Source organism: Aulonocara sp. 'chitande type north' Nkhata Bay, linkage group LG23, assembly GCF_057382095.1.
Source record: "Aulonocara sp. 'chitande type north' Nkhata Bay isolate Kocher_YH1m ecotype deep benthic linkage group LG23, A_spYH_male_GT1.1, whole genome shotgun sequence".
Taxonomy (NCBI): domain Eukaryota; kingdom Metazoa; phylum Chordata; class Actinopteri; order Cichliformes; family Cichlidae; genus Aulonocara; species Aulonocara sp. 'chitande type north' Nkhata Bay.
In genome coordinates, this window is record NC_141365.1 from 33,071,215 (window position 1) to 33,098,794 (window position 27,580).

General features: G+C 39.7%; 2 protein-coding genes across 8 annotated transcripts in view; one reads left to right on the forward strand and one right to left on the reverse strand.

Moving 5' to 3' along the window:
* The window catches only part of LOC147302248 (sodium channel protein type 2 subunit alpha-like), a 42,586-nt gene extending 28,418 nt beyond the window's left edge, over positions 1–14,168 (forward strand). For 2 of the 5 annotated variants that reach the window (XM_086282860.1, XM_086282859.1), the window contains exons 19-27: positions 1,762–1,916; positions 2,180–2,353; positions 2,742–2,864; positions 4,830–5,102; positions 6,259–6,312; positions 6,476–6,613; positions 8,372–8,476; positions 8,568–8,838; positions 8,942–14,168. In XM_086282860.1, coding sequence (XP_086138986.1) covers positions 1,762–1,916; positions 2,180–2,353; positions 2,742–2,864; positions 4,830–5,102; positions 6,259–6,312; positions 6,476–6,613; positions 8,372–8,476; positions 8,568–8,838; positions 8,942–10,134 — 2,486 coding nt within the window. In that variant the 3' untranslated portion in view covers positions 10,135–14,168. The remainder of the gene's footprint in view (positions 1–1,761; positions 1,917–2,179; positions 2,354–2,741; positions 2,865–4,829; positions 5,103–6,258; positions 6,313–6,475; positions 6,614–8,371; positions 8,477–8,567; positions 8,839–8,941) is intronic. The other 3 variants (XM_086282858.1, XM_086282857.1, XM_086282861.1) reach the window with 2 other exon arrangements.
* A 2,247-nt stretch (positions 14,169–16,415) lies between these two features.
* Positions 16,416–26,958, reverse strand: LOC147302249 (uncharacterized). 3 transcript variants are annotated; one of them, XM_086283801.1, is made up of 5 exons: positions 26,629–26,958; positions 23,443–23,616; positions 22,551–22,807; positions 22,146–22,442; positions 16,416–20,222 (listed from the first exon to the last, which is right to left on the reverse strand). In XM_086283801.1, the coding sequence occupies exons 2-5, from the start codon at positions 23,588–23,590 to the stop codon at positions 19,122–19,124; spliced, it is 1,803 nt and encodes a 600-aa protein (XP_086139927.1). In that variant the 5' UTR covers positions 23,591–23,616; positions 26,629–26,958; the 3' UTR covers positions 16,416–19,121. The 3 variants fall into 3 exon arrangements, with proteins under 3 accessions (XP_086139927.1, XP_086139926.1, XP_086139925.1); XM_086283800.1 differs by having other exon boundaries at positions 22,131–22,442; XM_086283799.1 differs by lacking the exon at positions 26,629–26,958 and having other exon boundaries at positions 22,131–22,442; positions 23,443–23,650.
* Between the last annotated feature and the right edge of the window lie 622 nt (positions 26,959–27,580).

Here is a 27,580-nt window from a genome sequence, read left to right on the forward strand (position 1 = left end):
ACTTTTGCCTTATGGTACGGTGCTCCATCGTGCTGGAAAATGCATTGTTCTTCACCAAACTGTTGTTGCATTGTTGGAAGAAGTTGCTGTTGGAGGGTGTGTTGGTACCATTCTTTATTCATGGCTGTGTTTTTGGGCATAATTGTGAGTGAGCCCACTCCCTTGGATGAGAAGCAACCCCACACATGAATGGTCTCAGGATGCTTTACTGTTGGCATGACACAGGACTGATGGTAGCACTCACCCTTTCTTCTCCGGACAAGCCTTTTTCCAGATGCCCCAAACAATCGGAAAGAGGCTTCATCTGAGAATATGACTTTGCCCCAGTCCTCTGCAGTCCATTCACCATACTTTCTGCATAAGATCAATCTCTCCCTGATATTTTTTTTGGAGAGAAGTGGCTTCTTTGCTGCCCTTCTTGACACCAGGCCATCTTCCAACAGTCTTCGCCTCACTGTGTGTGCAGATGCACTCACACCTGCCTGCTGCCATTCCTGAGCAAGCTCTGCACTGGTGGCACTCCGATCCAGCAGCTGAATCCTCTTTAGGAGACGATCCTGGCGCTTGCTGGACTTTCTTGGATGCGCTGAAGCCTTCTTAACAAGAATTGAACCTCTTTCCTTGAAGTTCTCGATGATCCTATAAATTGTTGATTTAGGTGCAATCTTAGTAGCCACAATATCCTTGCCTGTGAAGCCGTTTTTATGCAACGCAATGATGGCTGCACGTGTTTCTTTGCAGGTCACCATGGTTAACAATGGAAGAACAATGATTTCAAGCATCACCCTCCTTTTAACATGTCAAGTCTGCCATTCTAACCCAATCAGCCTGACATAATGATCTCCAGCCTTGTGCTCATCAACATTCTCACCTGAGTTAACAAGACGATTACTGAAATGATCACAGCAGGTCCTTTAATGACAGCAATGAAATGCAGTGGAAAGGTTTTTTTTGAGATTAAGTTAAATTTCATGGCAAAGAAGGACTATGCAATTCATCTGATCACTCTTCATAACATTCTGGAGTATATGCAAATTGCTATTATACAAACTTAAACAGCAACTTTTCCAATTTCCAATATTTGTGTCATTCTCAAAACTTTTGGCTACGACTGTACAACCAGTTGACAACTATTTGAGTTGGATGGACTACTCCAGCGACTTACTGTGCCAATAATATGGACTTATTGGCACAAACTGACTCCAATCTGTGTGAAAGTGAATCCAGTCGGTCCGAGTCAGACCTAAATGTTTGGAAACTGGTTGCCTCTCACCAGCTAATCTGAGCAACAGCTTTGCAATCAAAGTAGCACCCAGAAATACAACACAATACAAATACAACAGAATACAACACCCTCAACCCCTGGGCAACCATTTGGTCACCACAACTTATTGCAGTCAATCACAGAATATGAAAATTCTTCAATAAAAACAGTGTGTGGGGGGAGGGTCGACCCTGATCACAATGAAACTTCAAGAAGTCATGAACAGGACAGAAGCAGTGTTATGTGAAATAACAACAAAAGACTCAATTATTGTAACAGCAGTGAAAATTCAGTTTATTCTGGGATTTTGTTGGCTAAAATGTTAGCAACAACCTTTACCGTATTAAGGCATGCAGTTCGTATTCATATAACTTATCTGGATAACAGAAAGCAGTCCCGCAATATGTTATCCAGTGGGGCCGTGTTTATGTGTTGATTCACCATGGAGTTTTGATACCTGGGTTTCATTTCTCATTCTGTTTTCTCTGTGCCTGCAGGCTGTGTGCGCAGGTTCCAGTGCTGCCAGATCAGTGAGGAGGGAGACAAGTTTAAGAGCTGGTGGACACTCAGGAAAACCTGCTTTATCATAGTAGAGCATAACTGGTTTGAATCCTTCATCATATTCATGATTCTGCTGAGCAGTGGAGCACTGGTGAGTGGGTGTTAGACATCTTGATAAACACTGCTGGGGTCTGTCTTATGAACAGAGTTTGTTCTTCACTGCACTCGTTTGGCTTGCTTTTATATACTTTCTGTTTTTATTTCACAGTCTGAAAGCACCACATTTAGGACAGCTTCAGTTCTCTAAGCAGTTACTGTACCTGTTAACATTCTGAATAGATCTTTGATGAATCACTTATTTCACACTTCACTATTTCTATCTAAAGTTTCTATAAAATATTCCATGCTGCACAGGCTTTTGAGGACATTTACATCGAGCAGCGGCGGACCATCAAAACCGTGCTAGAGTACGCAGACAAAGTGTTCACTTACGTCTTCATCCTTGAAATGCTGTTAAAGTGGGTGGCATATGGCTTTGTCAAGTACTTCACCAATGCCTGGTGCTGGCTGGACTTCTTAATTGTAGACGTAAGTATATTCAGTGTTCGCTCTTATTAAAATTAAGCCTCCAATCTGGTGTACAATGAGACAATAGAACCAGAAAGCACCTTAACAGCATATGGACTGGTAACTGGAACAGACCGCTACCATGGCCCACACCAAGACTTAAGTTAGCAAAGTCAGCTGAATCTTCTTCCCTCCATTCTTTGTGATAACATAAGCCAGCTCATTAAACATTTGACAAGAAAGAAAATTAACTTTAATAACAGCCATGCTGACATAATTGTAGTTAACTTATTGTTCTGTCATTTCTTTACTTGAAGTTGTTTTTCTAACACTCATTATAGCACAGAGCAAGTGAAATCCTTTCATTTTTCACCCTTCACCCTGCTTATCTGATATTATCTCCTCTCAGGTGTCCTTGGTCAGCCTGGTAGCAAATGCTCTGGGCTACTCTGAGCTTAGTGCCATCAAATCTCTGAGGACACTGCGAGCTCTACGGCCCCTGAGGGCCTTGTCTCGGTTTGAGGGCATGAGGGTAAGAACAGCAGGAATACTGTTTGTGGGCAAGTTGAAAAAAAAGAATTAAGATCAATTCTCACACCAACCAATTACATCTTCCATATGCTTCAAAATGTCTAGGTTTCAGATATTCAGTTAAATTGTAAAATATGATGGAATTCAGTTTTACTTTTATCTGTTTATGTACCAATAGTTAAGGGAAAAAAATACCACTCTCTTGTTAGTTAGTACAGTCGACGCCTTGAGCACCTGCAAATTGTTAAAAACACACATTTCTGACATGCATATAAATCCCTATTTTTATAGTTTAAACCCTAAATATGCCCGAAATACGTGAGAGAGCTACGGGCAGTAAAATGTTACGATTCTGGAATACTGGACTGCCCGAGATGAATAATGCTCTTGGATTGGCTACTTTCAAACTTTCTATCACTTAGTACAGTGGTATGTCACGACCCCAAGCTGAGCTTTCCTCTATGATTGCTTCGTGTTGTTTCTACTAACAAGACTAAGAAGTCTCTACTTTTTAAAGAAAATTTAGTGTATTCTGGCTTGATTTGTCTGAGAACCTAAAAATATATAAATAACTAACTGCAACCTGAGTGCTGGCTGTGTCATGCAAAGATGATGACCTGCTCTAAATTTTAAAAAGCAACCTGAGATCAAACCACCAACTTTCTGATTAGTAGATGACCTGTTCTATTCAATTCAATTTTCACTTCTAATTTATTCATACAGCGCTAAATCACAGCAACACTTGCCTCAAGGTGCATTATATTGTCGGGAAGACCCTTACATTAATGCATACAGACAAAAACCCAACAATCATATGACCCCCTATGAGCAAGCACTTTGGCGACAGTGGGATGGAAAAACTTCCCTTTTACAGGAAGCTCTACCTCCTGAACTACAGCCACCAGGTTCTGAGCATGTGCTCACTGATTAATGACTTGTCAGATCATTAGTCAATGAGCACCCAGTTTCATTCCACATATAATTCTCCATTAAGAAAAACAGTATGACCAAGACTTATAAAGACTTTTGGTAGCGATATCATTGCTATCATCTAACTCTGGGCAATGTAACGTAAATAGGTTTATTTTGCAAACGGTATGTAAAAATGCTCATTTGAACTTTCAGCCTACGTCTTTATTTTCCTTAGAAAGGTGAATTCTTATGACATTCTTTTTGTTCTCTGTATCGCTGAAGCTGTATAGACATTCTCAGTGTTTTTGTTAGATATGCTTTTAGATATGCTGAAGGGAAAATGCCCCCATATTTTTTTTACTTTCGTGTTTCAATATTTTAATGTTACTTGATAAATCTTTTTACAGAGGTATTGTAAGAAGGTTTTAGCTTTTTAGGGGGCCTGTCTGTAAGACTGCATGCTTTTAAAACTTCTGTAAATGTATCATTTCCTTACAGTTGGACACTGTAATTGTTCTCTCTGCATGACTTTCTTCACATTGTGTTAATGGATTGCTGTATATAGCTGTTCTCAGGCATTGTTTTTCTGGCATTGCTTGCGTGGTGCCTTTGACCTGTAATTTTTTTCTTTGTTGTGTGTCTTTTTTTCATTTACAGTCAAACAAAATGTTGTGACTTCATCCCGCCTCTCTAAGGTTTTTTTCTGTTTTGCTTTTTTACCTTTCAAATGGTAGCCTTTTCACCTATCCACCTTCTTCTTTCCAACTGTCATGTTGTTAAGTAGATATGTATGGTGTTAAAAGCTTTATGTGTGCAGATACTGTTTATTAATCACAGCTCTGAGTAACACAGCTTCACTGTTAACTTTTGATTCAGTCTTGGTATTTGTTCTGAAAGCATAAACATTTTGGCTCAATCCAGTCAGTTGACCACATGTGCTTCTGACAGCTAAGTGATAAGATAATTGTAATGGCCAGTTATCCTTCTTTAGCACAGACTTTGATTTGAGAAAACGGTGAGTTCTGAGTCAGACTGTGTGTTTCGACATCCCCAGGTTGTGGTGAATGCATTGCTGGGAGCCATCCCCTCCATCATGAACGTGCTGCTGGTCTGCCTCATATTTTGGCTCATCTTCAGCATCATGGGTGTCAACCTGTTTGCGGGCAAGTACTACTACTGCGTCAATGCCACCACGGATGAGCCCTTCCCTAGCGAAGTCGTCAACAACAAGTCTGACTGCCTGAGCTTGAATGACAGTGCCCGCTGGAAGAATGTTAAAATCAACTTTGACAATGTGGGAGCCGGCTATCTGGCTCTGTTGCAAGTGGTGAGTTTAGATTGCAATTGGCATTAAGAAGAAAAGAGCAGAAATCTCAAAGTATACATATGTATTTGGAATCATTTATGCCGAAACTGTCTGACTTCTACAATTCTGTTTTGTGATTTGAGTCTGTCTTTAGCTTTAATCTTGCAGTTGGCGCCATCCATCCGTAAACTATATCCACTTATTCGTATAGATTGGGAGATTTTACTCTGGTCAAATTGAGGAAAAAAAACAAGCAGGAAAAGAAAAACATGTAAACTCAAACACAAAGCCACCATCTGACCAGCACACTTCAACACAGAACCATTTGGGGTTAGGTGAGAGGTTTGACAGGACCACTTAGTCAAAAGGTCATTTTGACGTTTGATGGTCATTTTTGGATTAGGTAATTTGTATTTGGTGGTATGTCTCAATTTGATGACCTACACACACAGTTCAAAATCCTAAAGCAAAGAAAGCACACAGCCGGTCCTTCCATGTATAAAGAGAGAAGGACTGAAGAATCTGTAGCCCTATATTGCCATTATGAGAGTATAATGAAAAATAATTGTGCTAACCTTGTAGTTCCATTCCTTGGACTTATTAGTCTGCTTGCCTATCGATTCCACTTATCAGTTCCACTTGCACTACAGTCAGCTGATTTCAGTCTGTGTGCCAGAAGAGGGAAACAGTGGCGCAGTCTACAGCATGGTTATAAACGTTACTTTTATTTTTATTACATAAAAGGACAAGTGTGCAAACTTCAACATGTACAAGCAGTCAGGCTGCTGAAACTGTTTAGAGGCAGAAGCTGTTTGCTGTCATGCAAACATGTTCATGTTTCTAAAGTAGAATTACTGTGGCATCACTATAAAATCTCTTTGTGCTGGTTTTCATCTTTGCCACTGCACTTAGGTGCCACTTGAGCTCCGGTACCAAGCAGAGTGAGCACAGGGGCCACTAGAAGATGCCGAACCCTAAGGCCATCCTCATGAAGTCTATTTTTGATTGTTTCTACTGGAGGTTGCTTTGTGGTCATTTTGTAGGGTTTTGGCAGTGCTCAAAAGAGCACCTACAAGTCCTGACGATGGGTTAAGGACTTCTACAGTCTTGTCTAGCTCTCATAGAGAAACTGCCCATCTCCTGCTAAAATACTGTTTCTTCTGTTACCTGCTTTTAGGCAACATTTAAGGGTTGGATGGACATCATGTATGCAGCTGTGGACTCTCGGGATGTAAGTAGATGTTTAACAGAGTTGTAGGTTTGCTTCCACATAGTGAAAAGTCCTTGCTTTTATATTTTAATATAATCTATGTTTTAATATTTTCATCATATTACATATTACATTTTTATGGTAGCTGGTATAACTTTAAATTTGCTCTTTTTTACTTTTCTAGTTGGAAGAACAGCCTAAATATGAAGTAAACTTGTACATGTACCTCTACTTTGTCATCTTCATCATCTTTGGCTCCTTCTTCACACTCAACCTTTTCATTGGTGTCATTATCGACAACTTCAATCAGCAGAAGAAAAAGATAAGTTACATCTTCATTTAAAAGTTATATTGACTAATAGTTTCTGTCAGCTAATGTAAACCGACATATTTTATAGGCTTCTTTCAGTTTGGGCATTTTAAGTTATATTATTTGTAAAGTATTACCTTTATTTATTGTATTTTTTTGGCTAGGTCTTAACACAGCAAAGGATTCTCATTATAGAGTTCAATTTAAGAGAGTTACCATTTTTATTCTAATGACTTTTTAGGATTCCTAATTGCAGTGAGCTAGCTAATTTGTGTTGTCAATCTGCAGTGAAATCTTCACACTGTTTAGTCACCAGAGACAATTCCTTCTAGTTTTCCTCTCCAGTTTATTAATTACAAGCAGATTTTGGACATGTAGCTCCTCTGTCTTTGCGTAAATGTAAAACTATAGTTTGCTCAAAACACCAAAAATGTGTTTAGTATGAAATCACTTTTTAAATCACTTTAAGAGGTGGATAACATTTTTTTAAGTAAAAAAATGGGGATGTATTTGCAGATTTGTCAAATTTGATAGATGCATACAGCTGTGTTATGTTGTCTAGATATTATACATCTAGACATGGCTGTGCAAAAATAAAATGATGGATTATTTATTTGGTTTCTGGATTTATTAAATGTCTCGTGTTACAACAGCAATGAAATTCAGACTTGTTAAATATGTTGTTGTTGAGTTAACTGCAAGCTTCCACCTTTGTTCTGTGTCTCATTTTTGTTGAGTAAATGTTATAAATGCTAATGTGGGGTTTATTTGTGGACCAAATTATATGGGCTACATTTTCAATTAAGGCAGATATGGAGATTTCTTAGATAACTCACTTATACATCCCTGCAGTAATATTTCTTAGAAAACACAAAATCGTGAATAAAATATAATAGAAGAGCGTGTCTCTCTTGAGCCACAATGCCACCTATTTTTATTAATGTTGACACAAATAGCTTTGGTAGTGCATTACAGTGTCGCTTCTTTTGAAATTGGAACACCAGTAGGAAGCAGTCCTGTGCCACACTGTGCAGAGAGCACACACAGCCTGGGTACAAAGCAGGGCAAATATAGCTAAGGTAGACCCAGGGCTGTGTTAAAGAAAGCAGTGAGCTACAAAATAATGGTCATCTAAAGCTGCTTCTGTATGCACGAGCAGTGTCGTAGCACATGCAGTGTGGAAATGTACCCTCCATTGAGCCATGCAGACTAACAAGTAGAATCGACAACACCCGAGAGATTTATGATGGAGAGGACGGGGAGGGGATGGGTCTACATTGACAGTTTCTGCATGATGGCCGGTCTGATTTGACTGACTGAGACATGTTATCGGCTGGTGTGGTACAGTGGCTCCAAAGCATCACACAGATGGTTGTTCCGTGCTGACACCAGCCACCCCCTGAGATATGTATGCAATCAGTGAGCAGCAATGAGAGTGGGATGTGTATAGTGTGTATGATGCCGAGAGGGAAATCTATATCTTTGATTAATAGAGTGTAGTAATTTTTTGGCTGAAATTTAAAGCCTTTAGGAAAGAGTAAAATGATGTACAAAATGTAACAGAAAATGGAATCGCAACAATAAACAAGGAAATATATAAATATAATATAATCATCAAACAAAACACAAATGAGCTAAATTTCCAAAATAATAACAACTAGAATGCTGATTTTAAAAAATCTGAAAATTAAAACCAGATTCATTTTGGGTTTTTGTTTTGTTTTGTTTTTTCAAAGTATGTGGTTATAACCAAGTTTTTGCTCTCTTTACTTGGGAGGTCAGGACATCTTCATGACTGAAGAACAGAAGAAATACTACAACGCCATGAAGAAGCTGGGGTCCAAGAAGCCGCAGAAACCTATACCTCGACCAACAGTGAGACTCGGACTCCTAGGTCTTTCTAATCAACTCCAAGCAGAGTGAAATGACTCATTTGTTTTCATTCCTTGTCTCTCTTTTTTTTCAGAATGCGTTTCAAGGCTGTGTCTTTGACTTCATCACAAAGCAGGCCTTTGACATCGTGATCATGATCCTCATCTGCCTTAACATGGTGACCATGATGGTAGAGACGGATGCCCAGACGAAAGAGATGGACCATATCCTGTACTGGATTAATCTGGTCTTTATTGTGCTCTTCACTGGGGAGTGTGTGCTCAAGATGATTTCACTGCGTCACTATTACTTCACCATTGGCTGGAATATTTTTGACTTTGTGGTGGTGATCCTTTCGATTGTAGGTAAGGAGATGTCCTAAAGTTCTTTTCATTTGATGGTGTTTAAAAAAATATAAAAATTATATCAACACAAAAAAATCCAATGGGGCTTCTTTTTCCTTTGCAGGCATGTTTTTATCTGAAGTTATCGAGAAGTACTTTGTGTCCCCGACACTGTTCCGAGTGATACGATTGGCCAGGATAGGCCGAATCCTCCGCCTTATCAAAGGTGCCAAGGGCATCCGGACGCTTCTCTTTGCCTTGATGATGTCACTCCCTGCCCTGTTCAACATTGGCCTCCTCCTCTTTCTTGTTATGTTTATCTATGCCATTTTTGGCATGTCCAACTTTGCTTATGTCAAGCGGGAGGCAGGAATCGATGACATGTTCAATTTCGAGACCTTTGGGAACAGTATGATCTGTTTGTTTCAGATTACCACCTCAGCTGGGTGGGATGGCCTGCTGGCACCCATACTTAACAAGAGGGACCCTGACTGTGAGAGCCAGCTGGAGCACCCAGGCAACTCCTACAAAGGCAATTGTGGCAATCCATCAGTAGGCATCTTCTTCTTTGTCAGCTACATCATCATCTGCTTTCTCATTGTGGTCAACATGTACATTGCTGTGATCCTGGAAAACTTTAGCGTGGCCACTGAGGAGAGTGCCGAGCCACTGAGCGAGGATGACTTTGAGATGTTCTATGAAGTGTGGGAACGCTTTGATCCTGATGCCACGCAGTTTGTGGCGTACAGCAAACTCTCTGACTTTGCAGATGCTCTAGATCCACCTCTACGCATACCCAAGCCTAACATGATTCAGCTCATCTCCATGGACCTGCCCATGGTGAGTGGTGAGCGCATCCACTGCCTCGATATTCTGTTTGCCTTCACTAAAAGAGTTTTGGGTGAAGGCGGTGAAATGGACATGTTGCGCGGACAGATGGAGGACCGCTTTATGGCCTCCAACCCCTCTAAGGTGTCTTACGAGCCCATCACCACCACGTTGCGCCGCAAACAGGAGGAAATGTCTGCTATAATCATCCAGAGAGCCTTCCGGCGCTACATGATCCGCCTGGCCATGAAGAAGGCCTCAGCCCTCTACAAGGAGCAGTTGAAAGAGGGCATGCATGACCCTGACAAGGATGTGATGGTCATCAGCAAGTTCAATGAGAACTCCACGTCAGAGAAAATGGACATGACCCCCTCCACAGCCTCCCCGCCATCATATAACAGTGTGACAAAGTCAGATAAGGACAAATACGAAAAAGAAAATAGGGAAAGAGAAAATAAAGCAAAAGACTTGAAAGACCGAAAGAAATAGACTTCTTAAAAAGGAACAACAACAAAAAAAGAATGCATCAGAGACATGAGGGAACTTTGTTTAAAGCTTATATATATAGGGGATATATAGATTCACATTTGTGTTGATTGTTCCAACATGAGGAGTCTGTGCCATGTAGGCATGGAATGGGAATGTGGTTATGTCAATATATGGGGAATACGAAAACAAACTGTCCAGCAGACACTGCCAGAGTTTGAGTGGGAAACAGAACAGCCTCTCTGCAAAACGCTTGTGATTCTCCTATTGGTTTTTGTTACTGACACACTTGAGTGTACTGTTAAGTTTTCTGTAGCTAGTGCTGCTGCTACTACTATAAATCCAGTGTCTTGAATTTAACAATCGCTGTATCACTTAACAATTGCTCCACATTCTTCTGTGAATTTTCCTTTCCAGTTTCCAGTTTCGTTTTTTAATGCGAAAGAATGTTTTCTACATTGTTTTGTTTCATTATCGTGAGAATGTGTCCACTGCTTTCACTGTTGTAAAATCACCAAGGGCAGACTAAGTCAATGCTGGAAAATACAACAACCACCTGAAACTCGTACAATGCAGGGTCAATGCCAGAATGCTCTTGGTTCATACGGTATACAAAGCTGAAATAACGAACACGCCACTAAAGTGCAATGAACAAACACATTGCATTTACTGATGTACCATCACTGATTGTTGAAATCTGTATTGTTCCTATTTCAGTAGAAATTACAAGTCTCCAAATACAGAGAAGCTGAATGTATGCAAGAAAAGGAATGAGACGCATTAAAGGAAACTTGTTCCTTGGGAAATACTCTTGATTGCTCTTTTATAGAGAGTTTGATGACAAAATTGCTACCACTCCCATTTCCATCTGTTTAGTATAAAGCTAGAGCCAAGGGATTGTTAGCTGAACTGAGCATGAAGGCCAGACTCGGGCTAAAAGTGTCAAACATCTAGATTTTTTGTTTGAGAATGTATGTATATATAAAATTGAGGTAATTTTAGCATACTAATAAAATAGCAGCAGAAGCCTTACACAAATTCATGTATGGAATTGATAAAGTCTTTGTTAGTAAATTTAACTATAGTCCCATCAAGCCAGAGCACAGTCACTGCAAAAAGGTTCCAGATGATGATGTATACACCATCAGTTATTCTCACTCATGAAGCTATAACTGCTAACTGCTGTGGTTTAAACAAGTGTGCCTGTCTAGTTTGTGCTGATTGGCATTTTTGGGTACAACTGTATTGGAGGTGGTGTGCATTAGTCTTGGATTGGCACTGAAATAATAATTGACACTGGTTGGGAGCACGGAAAACGATTTGTTTTATTTGGTCGTATGTTATTTTAATTCAAAGTTAACATTGTTTTAGGTGTCTTTGGTCCAAGACTAGGGTTTAATGGGCAGTCCAGTTCCTTGTTTACCACTGGAGGTCAAGGAAACATATTGACACAATTATGAATGGTTTCACAGCTGCCAATCCCAAGCCTAATCAAATATGACAATTTAGCACATAAGGCTAATTAGCTTTTTTTTTTACCCCCTGTTTTTTCACGACGAATACTTTAATATAGTTTTTATAATGGTTCATGTTGGATAATGTTAAAGGCTTCTGGAATAATGTCAGAGTCAGGTTAGGATTAAAATATTCTAAATGACAACAGTTGGAACCCTCATGTTCACGATGGGTGTCATCTTAGTTTTATGCAAACCTCTTCATATAAAGTGTTACTGGACATTGTTGACCTCCCTGATTACTGTCTTCATGCTAAGTTAAGCACAGTTCATTAGTTTTTGTTTTTACCTCTCCATAATATTACTTTATTAGTAAATGATAAAGTTAAGTCCTGGTTTTATCCCTTTTCCTCTACACATTCTCTACACCTGTTAGTTCCTATCCCAACCCCATATGTCGTTTCACTAGCTGGGCCCACGTCCTCATTTTAGGTTTGGCAGCGTTTTTAGTAGATAAAGGCGAATGGCTTAATTAAGAATTGAGCTGCGGTTTGGGGAAGTCCTCGATGGGGACTGGCGGCAACTCCCAGGCCTGGCAGATCCCCATGTGAAGAAGTGAAAGACTTGGAAAAAAGGGTGAGGCACAAAAACAAGAAGGAACAGCTTGTAGAACTGGAGAGTCATAAATAGATAAGACCCGAAAGGAGCGTGTTTGGAGGGGTGGTCCCACTCTTGAAATTCAGATAATTTATCTCCAAAATGCTAATGTAAAAACTTGGGTTTGAATCTGCCCTGGGTCATTTGCTCTGCCTCTTCCTCTGCTCTCTTATCGTCTGCACTGTCCTTCCATAATAAAGACTACAAATCCCCCTAACAAACTTCCATGGTTTAAATAAGCTAATTAGCTTCAAGCGTCACATTTGGCTAATGTACAGATATAAGAGTGGTAATAATCTTCTCACTGGCTCTGGCAGTGAAGCAAATAAGCACATTTTCGCAAAACGCGTCTCTGAGAATAACACTCAAACCTGCTCGTCTCACAGCGCAGTGTCTTTCACATACGTTTGTCGTCCTCCCTTTATCCTCCACCCCACTTCCTCCCAGAACTCCTTACGTAATGAAATATTCTAAAAAGATCTTTCTAACTGCTGTCAAGCTAGAACATTACAATATATCACATTAAAGGTTGGTTATAATATCACAGATGTTTGTATGCCATTCATGTTTAAATTGAGCGTGTGATTTAATGTAGTGGTTTGGTTTGTAAATATTATAGATATTTGGGCTCACAGTATGCATCACACATTTGATGTATAAGATGAAGCACTTTTTATCCCCACTGCTATGTAATACCATGTGTGACGGTCACATTTGTGTGTGCGAGACAAAGGGCGAGTGTGTCTGTATATTTGTATATGTTTATCTATGTAAGAATGGGACTGCGTGAATGTAGGCATCTATCTCTTTATGTGAGCGAGTGTGTCTGTGTGCATTAGGGTCTGCAGGTTGCTTATATGCTATTGATTATAAATAACATTTTCACTGTAGATATGAGTGCATTTTTCCAGTCTTTGACGTTGATTCACACTTTTCTAGAAGAGTTTTTTTTTTCATTCTGCACTGTAACCTTTGACAATATAAAAGATGGACGTAACTACTGTGACATCAACTCAACAGTTTCCAAAGTTGCGATTTGAAGCTTTGAGATGAACGTTTCCACTGTTGCAGCCTTGGTTGCAAGAAATTGGATGTGATGACAAACGGGTGGGTCTGACTATGACACTGCTTGCTCATTGGCTACTGACTGGTAATTGACAATTCAACTGATGAGGTTTTTTGAAACATGGTATGAGCAAGTTTTACAAATTAATTCATTTTTATTTACCCAAATCGAGCGACTAAGATAATGAACTCAGCAACAAAGTGTTTACAGAGCTCAAGAAAGAGCCCTTCACGGGACAGGAAGTGTTTTTTGCAACCGCAGCTATCGTCATCTGGTGGCCTTCAGATAGAATACAGGTTTTTAGGCACTTCCACATTGGCTTCATTTTTTCTGACCAGGAAGCTATGTCCATCTTTTTTATTGTCTATGACTGTAACACATGATGAAACACATGTATGGTCCCCATATCTGTAGATACAAACCATGAAACAATCAGTAGCCATCTTTCATTGCGCTTGTAGTGTTTTAGTGAACTGCATGCCAGAAGTGACTACTGTCCGCTCATATGGTAATATAATTTCAAAGCCAAAAGAATAAAGGACATATTTTTTGTAAATGCTTGTTTATTTTCTCCACTTCCTTCCTTGTCTTTTCTTTCAGGGTCTAAAAGTTTGCTCATATGTGTGTGCCATCAGCTCTTTGATCTGTGATCTGAACCTGAAGTATGATTGCATTACAGGTTTAACAGGATCTTTCATGTGATTCAAGTACATGTTACACCTGACTGTATCGATTTGCAAAATGTGACAAGTGACTTTTTTTTTTGTTATAACCAAAGATGTGGCAACTAAAAAGTAAACACCTAGATTTTCAAAATAAAACCTGTTTTGGGAAGCATATTTTGCATGCACAACACATTTGGAGGCTAGAATGAAGATGGAAAGAGTTAAGTGGCTCAGCATATTCAATAGGCTTAAATAGAGACGTTGCTGCTGAGGTGACTATCTGTTTTCAGCTTAAGTAATCTGTGTTGAATGTAGACAACTGGGACTCTTGAAAATATTCTCATAGCAGTTCACATTTTAAAGTCTTAGAAAGCACTTATTAAATACAGTATTGTGCAATGGTAGTTTGCCACCACTCATTTCTTTATATTTGGTTAGTAAAACAGCAATTTTTGGAAATAAGTAAGCAAGTTATAATGAGCTTGAAGGATTATTTAGTTTGACAACCTTTATTCATCAGCACAGGTTGAATTCTCTTAGGCTTCTCTGGGCTCTGGTTCACTTAAGACACGTCTTTCAGATACTATTAGATACTCATGTGTAGTCGATAGTTTGTTTGTTTTTTTTAGGCCTGCCACTTTTTCTTTTGTCCTCCACTTGTCCATTTTCCCCAGTTTTTATCAGCATCACACACCTTCTGATTTATGCCAAATGTTTTGCCAAATAGCTCTTTGAGAATCACCTTGTTGGTGAAAAAAAACTATTTTATGTGTGCAAAACTGTGATATCTCTGGCATTTCTTTTGTAGATTCAACTAAAGAAAGTGGAACAAATTACATGTTTTTCATGACAGGCTGCTATTAAATTTAACAAAGTGCCTAAAATTGGTTTGTCAGTTATACGTAGACAGAATACTGGTTCACACTTTGAACCTATTATTCATAGGTCAGTGTTAAGTGACATAGCAACGAAAAGGGCTTGCTCTAAAGATGGGCAGATACAAGGACTGCACTGAAAATGAGTGAAAAAGCAGCAAATACCCAAAGAAAAACTTTGAGAGATGTTCAGAAAGCCTGGGTTACTGCTAGTTTATAAAAATTATGAAGTTGATCGTATCATTCACTTCTTCTTTAATATCAATAGGCTTCCTTCATCGATGTGTTCTATTCACCTCTTACATACATTTTTTTGGTAGTTACTTTAAACCTTTAGCTAAAAATAACAAATAAATTAATTAGGGTAAAGCTTTTATTTTCTAGTTTTTATGCAGTCTAAATCCCCAAAGCTGTAGCTTTGATTCAGACTTAATCAAGATCCAACGCTTGAAATCTCTGGTGTATGAACAGCCTCTCTTTTGTTGTGAATTGCTTGCATAGTGATTCCCAACCACACAACAGTGTCTTCCCCACATTATGCAGAATCAAGTACTACTGAATACAAGATCCACACAGACGTGTATAAGAAGGAAAATCTTGTGCTGGGACCCACAGGAAGAAGAGGTGAAGAGCTGAGACAACCCCCACCCAGCAACCCCTCCAGTGCTTTGCTGCTCTGTGCTTCTCCCTGCCTGTTGCCTAGCAACCTAACATCACAGCTCCCTTGCCTGTGATTGATCAGCAGTCTCTGGGCTTGCTTACCCACAATACCTTGCTGGCAAATAGACAAGCAGTCACCCCCTCCTTCAACCCTCAGCACACGTTAAATTATATTAGAAATGGGAGAAGTCACATGGTGGTCTTGTTCCAGCTCAGATCCAGTGTACTGTTCTCATCATTGTCGGAGGATCACGAAGGACTGCCAAATGTTTGTTTAGCCTCAACTTAACACAGCACCTGCTGCAGGTGTTGTGTGTGCAGCAAGCCATGAAAATATTTCTATACATGAATAGGCTGGCCAATAATGCAGAACTTCCTCTTTCTCCAGTCTGAGCTCAGCCTCACCCATAGAAGGTGTCAGTGTGTTGCTAGCTCACCACTGCTCTCTAGAGGTCCACTGGAAGAACTGGTGGGGTGTATTAAAGAAAACGAATTGCATGCATGATGACACAGCACTTAGTCAGACTGTTGTCTAAATGGAAAAGCACAGATGTGTGCTGACATCTAAATGTCCAGATTAACTTTACAGATCTTTTTTTCAGCTATCACTGCAGAAGAAATTAGTTCACCTCGTGTTTTTCACGTTGACAAGGAACAAAGGTTCTTGGCTAAACCAATGTCACAGTTTATACTGAGGAAGAAAAGAACACACTGATGACGTAAAAAAAAAAGTATTCTAACACCCATGATCATGTCCAGATATATCAGCAGCATGCAAGTGAAATAAATAGATGCCACCTGCTGGCAGCATTATATAATTACACAATTTAAATTTGATTTTATGAACTTTTTGAGTGTACAAAAGACAGAGCACAATTAATAAAGAACTCTTAAACTACAGTGGGTGTTAAAATTGATTTTATTCACACTTTCATGAAAATGTGCATTGTGTAAAAAGGAAGATACAGAACACGTGGCCCCCAGTTTTTGACAGTATTGATTATTCTCACTGGAAAAAAGCAGAAGTAGTTTCATCACTGATGTTCACAATTATCACTGTAAACTAATAAGTAATGCACAGACAGACCATTCTCTAATCTAAATATATGCTCTTTTAAGAGCTTAACTTAATGGTGAACATTTTGTGATAGTTTTAGGGGTGAGACATGTACAGTATATTAGCAGTGTATAGCAGTGCTTTGAACAAAATACTAAGATCAGCATGGTAACATGTCAGCACTGCTAACATGCTGATGTTTAGCAGTTAGGTTATGTAATGTTTGTTATCTTCATTTGGTTTCTTAGCATGCTAACATTTGCAAAATAGCACAAAATACAAATCAGAGTTGGTGGTAATGAAGATATCGGACCATGTTACATGTCTTCTGATAAGCTGTTTGCTCATTTTCTCTCTGTTGGCATGTCTTTGACTATTTTGTACAGTCAAAACAAATGCCTGCTGTAGCTGTTTGAGTTGTGAGGGTTGACTGTTATAGTAATCTTGAGATCTCTAACGAAAACCACAAAAAAGCTTTGTAAAGTTAAGCTGAACTACAGAATGAATAAATAATTCAAGGTTCAATATAAAAAAAAATTCGTCCTAACTGTGGCAGGGGACCTTCCTGCAATGTAACACATGCCTATAGTTTTGCTTTTTAGGATCTTAGCTCTTAAAATTATGGGCGGACTTACCATAGGCTCCATTGCCTTGTACAGACAAGGCAATGGAGCCTATGGCAAGTCCGCCCATAATTTTAAGAGCATCCACACTCAAGGACAGCTGTACCACCTTAAATATGCCCAGGCACAGCACAGAGCGATCATACTGGCAATCAGGGTAGGAATGGCCTTGTGTTAGTATGCACTACTAGTGGTTGTGTGCATATGCACCTGTAGTCTTGGTAATTTAGAGAACAAAGCTTTCTAATATATGTTTAAAGCTGCAAAAGCCTGACCAAACAGTAGCTGAAAGTGAACGGTCACGAGATGTAAAACAGTTTCCTGGTCCAAAGTCACATGTGCTTGTGCCTGTGACCATACCCAGCCCTTTGGCAAGCTGCAAACACTCCTACAAGTTGTTCTAGGTATGCTAACATGGGAAGATTAACTTTCATGTCTCTCACTTGACAGATGATAAACTTCTTCGGTAAGCCGATCACATGCGATACAGACAGAATTGAACAATCATTACCATCAACAATAAGATGGTGGCACAACACAAAAAACCCCCAAAACAAAACAAGCACCTCCAAATCTAATTTTGACTTGTCATAGATGCCAGTCACAACCAGAATGACCAACATGCGGTAATGACCAAAGACTGTACAACAAGCCATAAACTGTATGCTATATAGTTACAGGTACAGAAACACTGATTGATTGATTGACTGAGTGATAAAGATGAACTTTTTCCTAAATTTTTATACTCTTTAGTCCAAGTTGACGTTCCTAGAACAGTTTAGAGACAACGTGAACTTAAATTTTACAGTGCTGTGAAAAAAAGAGTATTTGCTCTCTTCCTGATTTCTTTAGTTGCCGCTGGGGTTTTTGTTCTTTGCATTTTTGTCACACTTGCATGTTTCAGTTCATCAAACAAATTTTAATATTAGACAGAGAAAAGCTGAGTAAATTAAATTTCAATTATTTAAATGATGATTTCATTTATTAGGATTAAAAAAAGCTATTCAAGCTTACTTGGTACCATGTGAAAAAATAATTGCGTCCTAAACCTAAAAACTGGTTGTGCCGCCCTCTGCAGCAAGAACTGCACTCACACATTTGCACTAACTGGCAATGAGTCTTTCACATTGCTGTGAATGAATTCAAACTTGCTTTTCTTTGCAGAATTGTTTGAATTCAGCAACAGTGAATGGTTTTTTGAGCATTTAAGCTCATGCCAAAGCACCTCAATCACTCCTCAGCACCTCGGCGACTCCAAAAACATCATTTGGGGATTTTTATTTAGCCATTCAGAGTTTTTACTGATGTGTTTTAGATCTTTGTCCTGCAGTATAACCCGAGTGAGCCTCAGGCCACAAACGGATGGCCAGATATTTAGGATTTTTGGAGTTGTCAAGGTCCTGAAGCAGCAAGAAGGCCCAAACCATCACTCTACCAGTACCATGTTTGTCAGTTAGTATGATGTTCTTTCTATAACATGCTGTGTTATTTTTATGTAATAGGACTCAAACCTCCAACAATTTCAACTTTGGTCTTGTCAGCCCACAGAGTATTTCACCAAAAATCACCAATCATGTGGTTCACCAAGATGTTTATTGGCAAATTCCAATGTCTCTTTGGTTAGCGATGATTTTCTCTTTGGAACTATCTCACAGATGCTATCTTTGCAATACTGTCTTTCTTATTGTTGACAATAGAGACCTGGATACCTTTTTTCCCTTAATAACTGAAATCATAATTTCTAAACTTTATTGTTTATTTACTGATGTCTGAAAAATGTAAAGAAGACAAATGTTCACAGCACTGTACCATCTATCTGTCTTTTTCTGTGTCAAATACGTGACTCATTCTGTCTTTGAAAGTGCGTTTATCATGAATAAAGCAAACTTCAATTCTTGACCGCATATTTCCACATGTTAACTGATCTCTCTTTTCAGACACTCTTTGATGATGTCATTTGACCATGTGTCTGCGGTCCTGTTTCCTCCTGTGCAGGCTCTGCTCTCTCCTCCCCTGTCTGCTCCTCAGACTCAGCAGGATGCTCAGCCTGAGTGTCATGACAGTCTGGATTGTTCCGGAGGTCTGTTGAATGAGGTTGTTCATCAAGTACACCAGCAGGGGCAGTGTTAGCATCACGCGTCTCTACATGTGAGCAAGTTTGGAGTGGCAGGGACTCCGAGAAATGGCGAGGAGTGCTGTGCTGCTCTGTTTGGCAGTGGAGTTCTGTGTTTAGTTCTAATGCAGACTCTACTGTGGGGAGCGTGGGTGTGCTGCTGACATTTTCACTGTGGAAAGCAGGCGTGTCGCTCACAGAGCTGTTTCTTTGATAGTGCTGCATGGGTGGAGTGGTGTGGAAGAGGTTACTGAGGTTCATGAGTGTGCTGTTAGAGTAACTCATCACAGAAGGAAGTGGAACAGAGTAGGGTGCAGGATTTGTTCCATGTAGTGAACAATCCCACTCTTCCTCCTCATCGTCTTCATCTCCTTCTTCTTCTTCCTCCTCCTCCTCCTCTTCTTCCTCATCATCTTCCTCATCCTCATCCTCCTCATCTTCTTCTCCCTCCTCAGGGTCAATTGTTTCCAAGCTGTGTGTGCTGCAGTCCGACAGCCCACTGCAAACACTGCTGCCATCTTCATCATAAGCTTCATCTTCTTCTTCCTCGTCGTCATCTTCTTCCTCTTCTCCCTCCTCCGCCTCTTCTTCCTCTTCTTCCTCATCCAGATGTGACTCAGTGTCACCTGTGTTCTGAAGCTGCATGATGTGAATGTGCTGCGTGCTGCTCATCAGTGGAAACTGCAGGTTTGGCTGCTGCTGCTGCTGCTGGACCAAGGTGGAGTCTCCGTGGTAACTGTTGCCATTGGTTACAAGCTGCTCTGGCTGCTGATAGTGCTCCTCGCGGCTCTTCTCCAGCTCCAGCTTCATGATAGTGTGCAGGAAGTGGGTGCGCACCCGGACCGGGTTGAACTCCAGGCGTCCCGTGGTGTTGCTGCAGCCTTCCTTGGTGCAACCACAAGGGAAGGACATGCGATCCACCTACAGACAGAGTGATACACAGTGCAGAACACAAGCAAATTAAAGTGAGCTGCCAATCAAAGCTGATCATGCATGAAGAGAAACAGCAGATTCTACTCAGAGTGTTATTAATATCATTAAACAAGAGCGTGCAGCCAAACTTTGTGAAGCCAGAACACCTTAATCACTCAAGATTTACTTTTATGTGTCTGAAAAAAAGACTATCATGCCTAAAGCTCCAGATCTTTTTGTATGAATTCAGTAATGCATAACACAAAATAACATTCCTGATGTTCTAAGAATCAGAAGGATGGGGCTTTAAAACGTCCATCTGAGCATGCACAGACTGTACATAAAAGATGGACATGTGACAGCTCTCTGCCACTGGTCCCAGTTTTGTAGCCTAAAGCATTTTGATCAGCATCATCTCAGTTTTTTATTATGTGATGTTACAAATGTGGGGTGGATGTGACAGTGAAACGGTGGACAATGCACACTCATACTTTAGCGATGCATAGAGTTAGCTGTTGCTAAAGCATAACTTTATTTTTCTTCAGGACACAAATAAAAACATCATGTAGAAAATAAATATCTAGTTCTATTCAGTAAGACTTGAAATCAGCAACTTGCAACCACAAACTCATCAGAAGAGTGTTCACTGAAAACATGAACCAAGGGAACAAGGGACTTCTTACACTTTGACTTCTACACGACTAGCTGAAAGTGATCTGAAAGAATGTGTCATCCAGGGGAGGACTTTGTTTTGAAGTTGTTTTGCTTTGCATGTTTGCTGTGTTTTACTGTGTTTCTATGTGGAGTGTTTTATTCTTATGGTTTTATTGCATGTTTTTATTGTATATATTAACTTGTCCCGGTGAGACTCTGCCCACTTCTAATCACTAATTGGATGCATCTGGGAGGGCACAGAGGTGAATAAGAGGGCCTGGCAGACCACAGAGAGGAGGCATGAGAGACAGAGCAGGAGAGATGGCGGAGTGGATGGTGGCAGGCGGCGTTGGTGCAGGTTGGTGTGGGTTGGTGTGCAGTACGTGGCGAGGGCATACAATGGCTAGTGCGTGAGAGGCAGAGGGAGCTGTGCTGCTGTTGGAATAGCTGGATGCCAGAGGATGCTATGGTGGGGAATTAGTTGGCAGCGAGACAGCGCCCTACCTCCCACGGCAAGACCACAGTGCTGGCGTGACACAGAAAAGCGGCGGGCAGAGTTAGGAGCTATGCCCATTTCCGGTGTAAGTCCCACGTGCTGCAGTAACCCGGCTCACTAGAAAGAACGGTGACTGTCGCTGCTCCTCTCTTCTAGTATTCTGGAGTGGAGAGACAGACGGGAACGGCTGGTGACGCCGCCGGGCTTTTCCTTGCCCCGCTCCGATTTCCTGGATTTTAACGTTGTGGCTGACGACACTGGACTTTTAATGCTTATGTTTTATTAGTTTTTATTGTGTGTTCTCCCTGGCCACGGTTGTTTTAATTCATTTTAAAATTTTAACTGTTTTTGTAAAATAAATTATATTTTAGTGATACAGTTTTTATATAGTTCTATTCCCTTGGCTGCTCCACTGCTCCGTCCGTTTTTTGGAGGGTTTCCCTCCTTAGAATAACAACTGTTAATCCACCATTACAAATGCAGGTATAAATGGCAATGAAATGGCACCAGAGACCGTTTTTCAAATAATTCTTAAAAATAACTGCTTAAATAAGTAACTTGTGAAATTTGAAAATGGTTACAGACTTGTTCTAGAGTCTGTACCCTGCCTCTCACGGTTTTTGGGATAGACACCAGGACTCTAAACTGGAAAACTGATGGATGGGTGGAAACTTGTATGCCAACTTATGCAATGAAAATAGCCAAATTTAACATTTTACTGCACAGACAGACATTGACAACATTTTAGTATTATAGCTGGGCCTCACCACAGTTCCATTTACCTGGCACTTAATGCCGGCCAGGCTGCAAGCACAGGTCTCAGGATCACATATTCCCTGGCAGCGACACCCACACTCCTCCCGGGACATGCGCAGGGCACGCAATTCATGCTTCTCTTCCACATCAATGCGACGGACACCAGAGGCACGGAGAAGAGTACGGCGCCTTCTAGTAGTCAGAGGCTGGAGGAAAAAGTAATCGTCCACCTCTGTGTTGTCCACATCCAGGTCATCTTCAGAAATGTCATCGATTGTGAGTGTATCTGCTTCCAAAGATGACACAGTACCATTCTTGGTCAGCTGGAGGATAGGAAAACAAATAGAAACAAACAAATTAAGACTGAACCATGGATATCAGAAATTATAACCCCTGGGATAAATAAAGATTCATCGACTCCTTGTACTGACTTTGAGTTTGATGGCATTAAGTTTCTCCTCTTTCAGATGGTCCCTCAACATCTTCCGGTGGCTCCGTTTCTGTTCCATGGCAAACTCCCTGAGAGTGAATTGCCTCACCCCACTGTGATGTGGTGACATCCCCAGGGTGCTGCCTCCCTGTGTGGGTACACTGGTAAAACCCTGCCGCCGGTTGAAATAGTAGACTGTGACGCTTTCAAAGTGCACATTATGACCTCGTAGTCGCTTTGACTGCTGCTGGATGGAGGCTAAGATTAAAACCGAGAGGGTTGACAGTTACTAAATCAAAAAACAAACCAAAAAACTCCAAAAGATTTGTTGATAGAGGCGCTACTAAATGCTAGTTAAAGCATAACTTTTGCCAACAAGTTTCCATGACTAAAGCTTTAAACAGAGTTTAAATATCTTATTATGTGACTGTAGGCTTTAAACAAGGGCATATTAAAGTGTAATGTAACAGTATAACAAATACAGAAAAAGCCATACTGACCAGGCTATACACACTAATTGCCTTTATTCCCCTTTGTTTCTTTTTCTATTTTTGTAACATTAAGTAAGACAACCTTGATGTAGCAACAAAACTACTTATACTTTTGTGGTTATATGCTGGAGTGAACATAAGAAAAAGTGGTCCCAAACTTGATCCTTGCGGGACTCCACACCAGATGAAAGTATATGACTCCCAGTTTAAACATAAAATGGTAAAGAGGACACAAACCAGTTGAGATAAAACATTGTTTTCTTTACTCATAAATCAAATTGTCACCACATATATTAGGTTTAAAGTAGAGGATTAAAGGAGTCAGCAAATTGCAGATCACAACAGCAATTTCACTTTGTTAAATGAACACAAAACAGAAGTTATGTGGTAGTGATGTCTTACCATCCAGCAAGCTGGAGGGGACAGAATGGTTGAGGCTGTCACTGCTGTTACCACTGTCACTGCAGGATACCTCATCATCATCAGACCCTTGCACTGACAAATAAGGGGCGGGGTCATCATCAAGCTTCCTCTTCAGGATCCCACTCATCCTGTGGTTCCTCCAACTGGTTAGACCTGAGCAAAGCACATTTAAATTTATAGAAGACATCAATTTAATTTGTACTGGACATGGAAATTATTTGTATTTTCAAACACACAAGCAAACTTGTTTTCATGGAGTCCTTTCATTAAAAAACTGCAAACTATAACTTCTGTAAAACCTAAGTTGCTATTAGTATTTCGACAGGACTGGTGGACTGTTACAAAAAACCTGTGAATTTTCCTTCTCCAGTGAGTAACTAATAAATATATTGTCAAGTATGGAGGGTTTTTTATTTCTTTGAGAGCTCATTTGTGCTATAACTTTGAACGTTTCAGAATGTCATAATCTGTTTGTTCACAGTGCAGTTCTACATGTCAAATGTGACTCATTTATTGTGATGAAAAAACAATTTCTTCTCATATTTGCTTTTTAATATAATTTATTTATTTTCTTCTTGTAAAGCCAGGGCACAAAATTAGTCGACTTCATGTATCTTCATCATTGAACGATTATGACATCTAGACTGATCAAATTTACCTCGCTCTCTACCTACAGTTTTTTCAAATACAGTTACTATGAACAGTTGGCTAGTAACTGGTCATCTCTTTCTTATGTTTACTTTATTTATTTATAATTGCTTCTTTGTAAACAGACAAAATGTGTTTTCTGCCATCGGGATCCCCTGTGCAATATGTATGAAATACTAAGTATTCTGTGGAGTTTAAATTTTGTTACTTAAACTTGAAACTACAAAAATAAAATCCTCTCATAGAAAAACTTACATTTATTCAGCTTGTTTTTAAGGCAGTCAGCTTGGATGTTTCTTTTTAGTAATGTCAACTAATTAGAATTTACAGCTCACTGTAAAGAGATGATCTATGATCTATGTTACTAAATTTTACCATTTTGGATGGCTTGGATTAACTGAGCCACAACTGTCACGCATTTAGTGATGAAGGCTAATGGGACTAAAGGCAGCAGTGAGAGAGCATAATGATACTTCAGTATTTCAGTACAAGTGGATTATCGTTGCACCAAAAAATCTCAACAAAGCTTTGATGAGTTATGTTTACAAGCATGTTAGGTTTTCTTGACAAGCGGAGGTCATCATACAGAACAGGTCCATCACCATGTTGCATATGGGAAATGGGAACTTGCATAGTTCCCATTTCTGTATAGCTGTATATCCCAGATTCTGTAAAGTTATTTATTTCATATTCTGTATAGTTTTTCATATTTATATCCTGTTCATATCCTGTACATAGCTTGTACTCACTACAGCCTGTACATACTTATAGTTATAGAATATTCACAACATACTTCATACCGTGTACATTATAACATACCATAATAGACCCATTTCTGTAATATACTCACATATCTATATTATTGCTAATATATATTGTAATATATCTATATCACTAAAGCACTTCTGGATGGATGCAAACTGCATTTCGTTGCCCTGTACCTGTGCATGTGCAATGACAATAAAGTTGAATTCTATTCTATTCTATTCTATTCTATGTTCATAATAATGCTGGAAAATTGGAGCCACTTAGCCGATTTCTTTTTGTTTTGTTTTGTTTTGTTTTAACAAGTTGAATCCTTTCTTTCCAATGGCCATGTTCAAACCAGGTCAGGTAGCACCATTCATTCATGTTTGACTTATTTTGGACAAAAGAATACTTTCCTCAACAAACCAAGAAGACGAGAACTTCTTGTCCAATGAGATAGTAGGCAGCATGGTAGTGCATTAGTTATGTGTTGCATAAATAGTGCCTTGCTCTATTTGGCTGTAGGTGTGGGCATGCATTACATTATATACATTAAAAGTACTGCATGAATATGAGTTAAAAAGGTAAATGCACATTGAAGTATAAAACCAGAAAAGGGTGATATAAATCCCCGTCTTTTCCATTCATTGACAGTGACAGATGTCTTGGATCTGTGTTATCTTTGACACTATGAAATGGACACAGTACTGCTTAATTATAAAGAACATAATACAAAATGTTGTACTGAACATGTAAATAAACAAAGCAAGGAACAACGATTTTAGATTTCACCAATGTAAAACCTACATTTTAAACCTGCTAAGCTGGGCTCATTAAATTTTTTTTTTTTCAAGAAATCCAGTCTAGTTATTTGGCTGCCTTATGCAGAAACTGTCTCCCCACCACTGGGTGTTTTCCAGTGACCTTGCCAAATTCTGTGATACCTCAAAAATGGGGAGAATTTTTCACAGATGATGTGTTGAGCTCATTAAAATTTTAATGAACTGATATTTCTTTTCATACTGGTTGATTCTATAGGAAATTGAAAGTACACCAACTCTCGAGGGAGATAAGAGGTTATTTTACACACTATGAGTTCTCCCCCACATACTGGAAGCACAGCTAATCAGGAGAGGGGTGTCTTTTGACAGTTGATGGTTACATTTGAAATTCATAAAGATTGTTGAGCTGACTGCTTGGACTGATGCTGGATTCCATCATATACGACATAGCTTAATGCTAGGCCAAGCTTTCCCTTGCTGACAGGCATTGTCTCCCTTCCCTTACAACCTGCTGCTATTCAGTTTTTGTTTTCTGTGACTTCTCCTGTATTCCGTCATTCCCCACCATTCTCTTCCCTCTTGGTATCATAAAATGTTCCAATTTCCATCTCCAGGCTCCCACGTATGCTTCTGTCCTCTTACTTTCAGAAAGAACAATGAAATCAAAGATTTGTAATAGAAGACACCGTGACATGTTTCTGTATATTTGATACCACAGAAGGTTTTTCTTTCACCTTAACATCTGTCGTTGAGATCTGACAGAGTATACACACACACACACACATGCACACACATCTAAAAGCCTGCTCAAACATCTGCATGTAAGCGCATCCTCCCACTCTCCATACATGTCCACATCCCAGTCCCTGGCATGGGAATTCTTATTGACAATTGTAAATCAGCATTATCCTGTAATGTGAAAACTCACAGAGCCCGTGTTGTTTGATACTATAAAGGCTTTTTGTGAGTCTCTATGACTGTCACTGACCTGTTTCCTTAGCTTGCCTTTGGTTTCCAGGAAGTCCTATTTGACTCTCTCCTCTGCATCACACAGTATTCACCAGCAGCAGCCAAACATCCCCATGTGTCGTGATGATGCAGTGAGCGTTGCCATGATGCCAGCTCTCTCTCTTTCTTTTTTTAAAGCAGCTTCTGGCACTATTGTGCAGCACTGAGCACCTCTGTTTCTATCGCTATCTTATGCCTTCTTTCTTTCCGCATTCATTCTATATGCTCATACTCTGAGGTCCCTCACTGCCTGATTCTCTTCTGCTTCTGCTCACCCCTTTCCTCTCTCTCCCTCCCTTTCACCCTCTCTCTCTTTCTTTCTCTCTCCTCACAAATACTTGTTAGCTTGGTGCTGCTGCCGGCTGGAAGCACTGGAGCTTGACTGAGGTGAAGCAAGCCCTATGAGATCACAGAGAGAAAGGAGGAGTAGTAGATGTGGTGGTGGGTGTGATGGAGTGGGGGTTGAACATGGAGGTTGTGCTATGTGAACTACCTCCTATTTCCATTCTTCAGCAGAATTTTTGAAGTAAAAGTATATGCATTAAATTTTGCTGCTACTGCACAAGGTGATATCAGGTTGGCTAACTACTATCTGAAATTTATACATTTGCTGGAGTAGTTAGAATGAAAATGCGATGTGCGTTTTGCTTTGTGTCATTTCTTGTTTTTGTTTCTAAAGCCCATTTGACTTACAATATGATAACGAGATCTGAGGATTTAAGAGGAAAAACAAGATTTTTGAAAGAGATGTTGATTTCAATGAGACTTTGACTTTTAAAATAATGTCATTTTAGTTGACATGGTAATATATATAGCATATAATGTATCTTTCTGTCACTAACAAACTAAATTGTTGATGGAAATAACATTTTTACCATGCTAAAAGTATCGTGAGCATTGGAACAACAGTGTACAGAGAACACACTCATAAA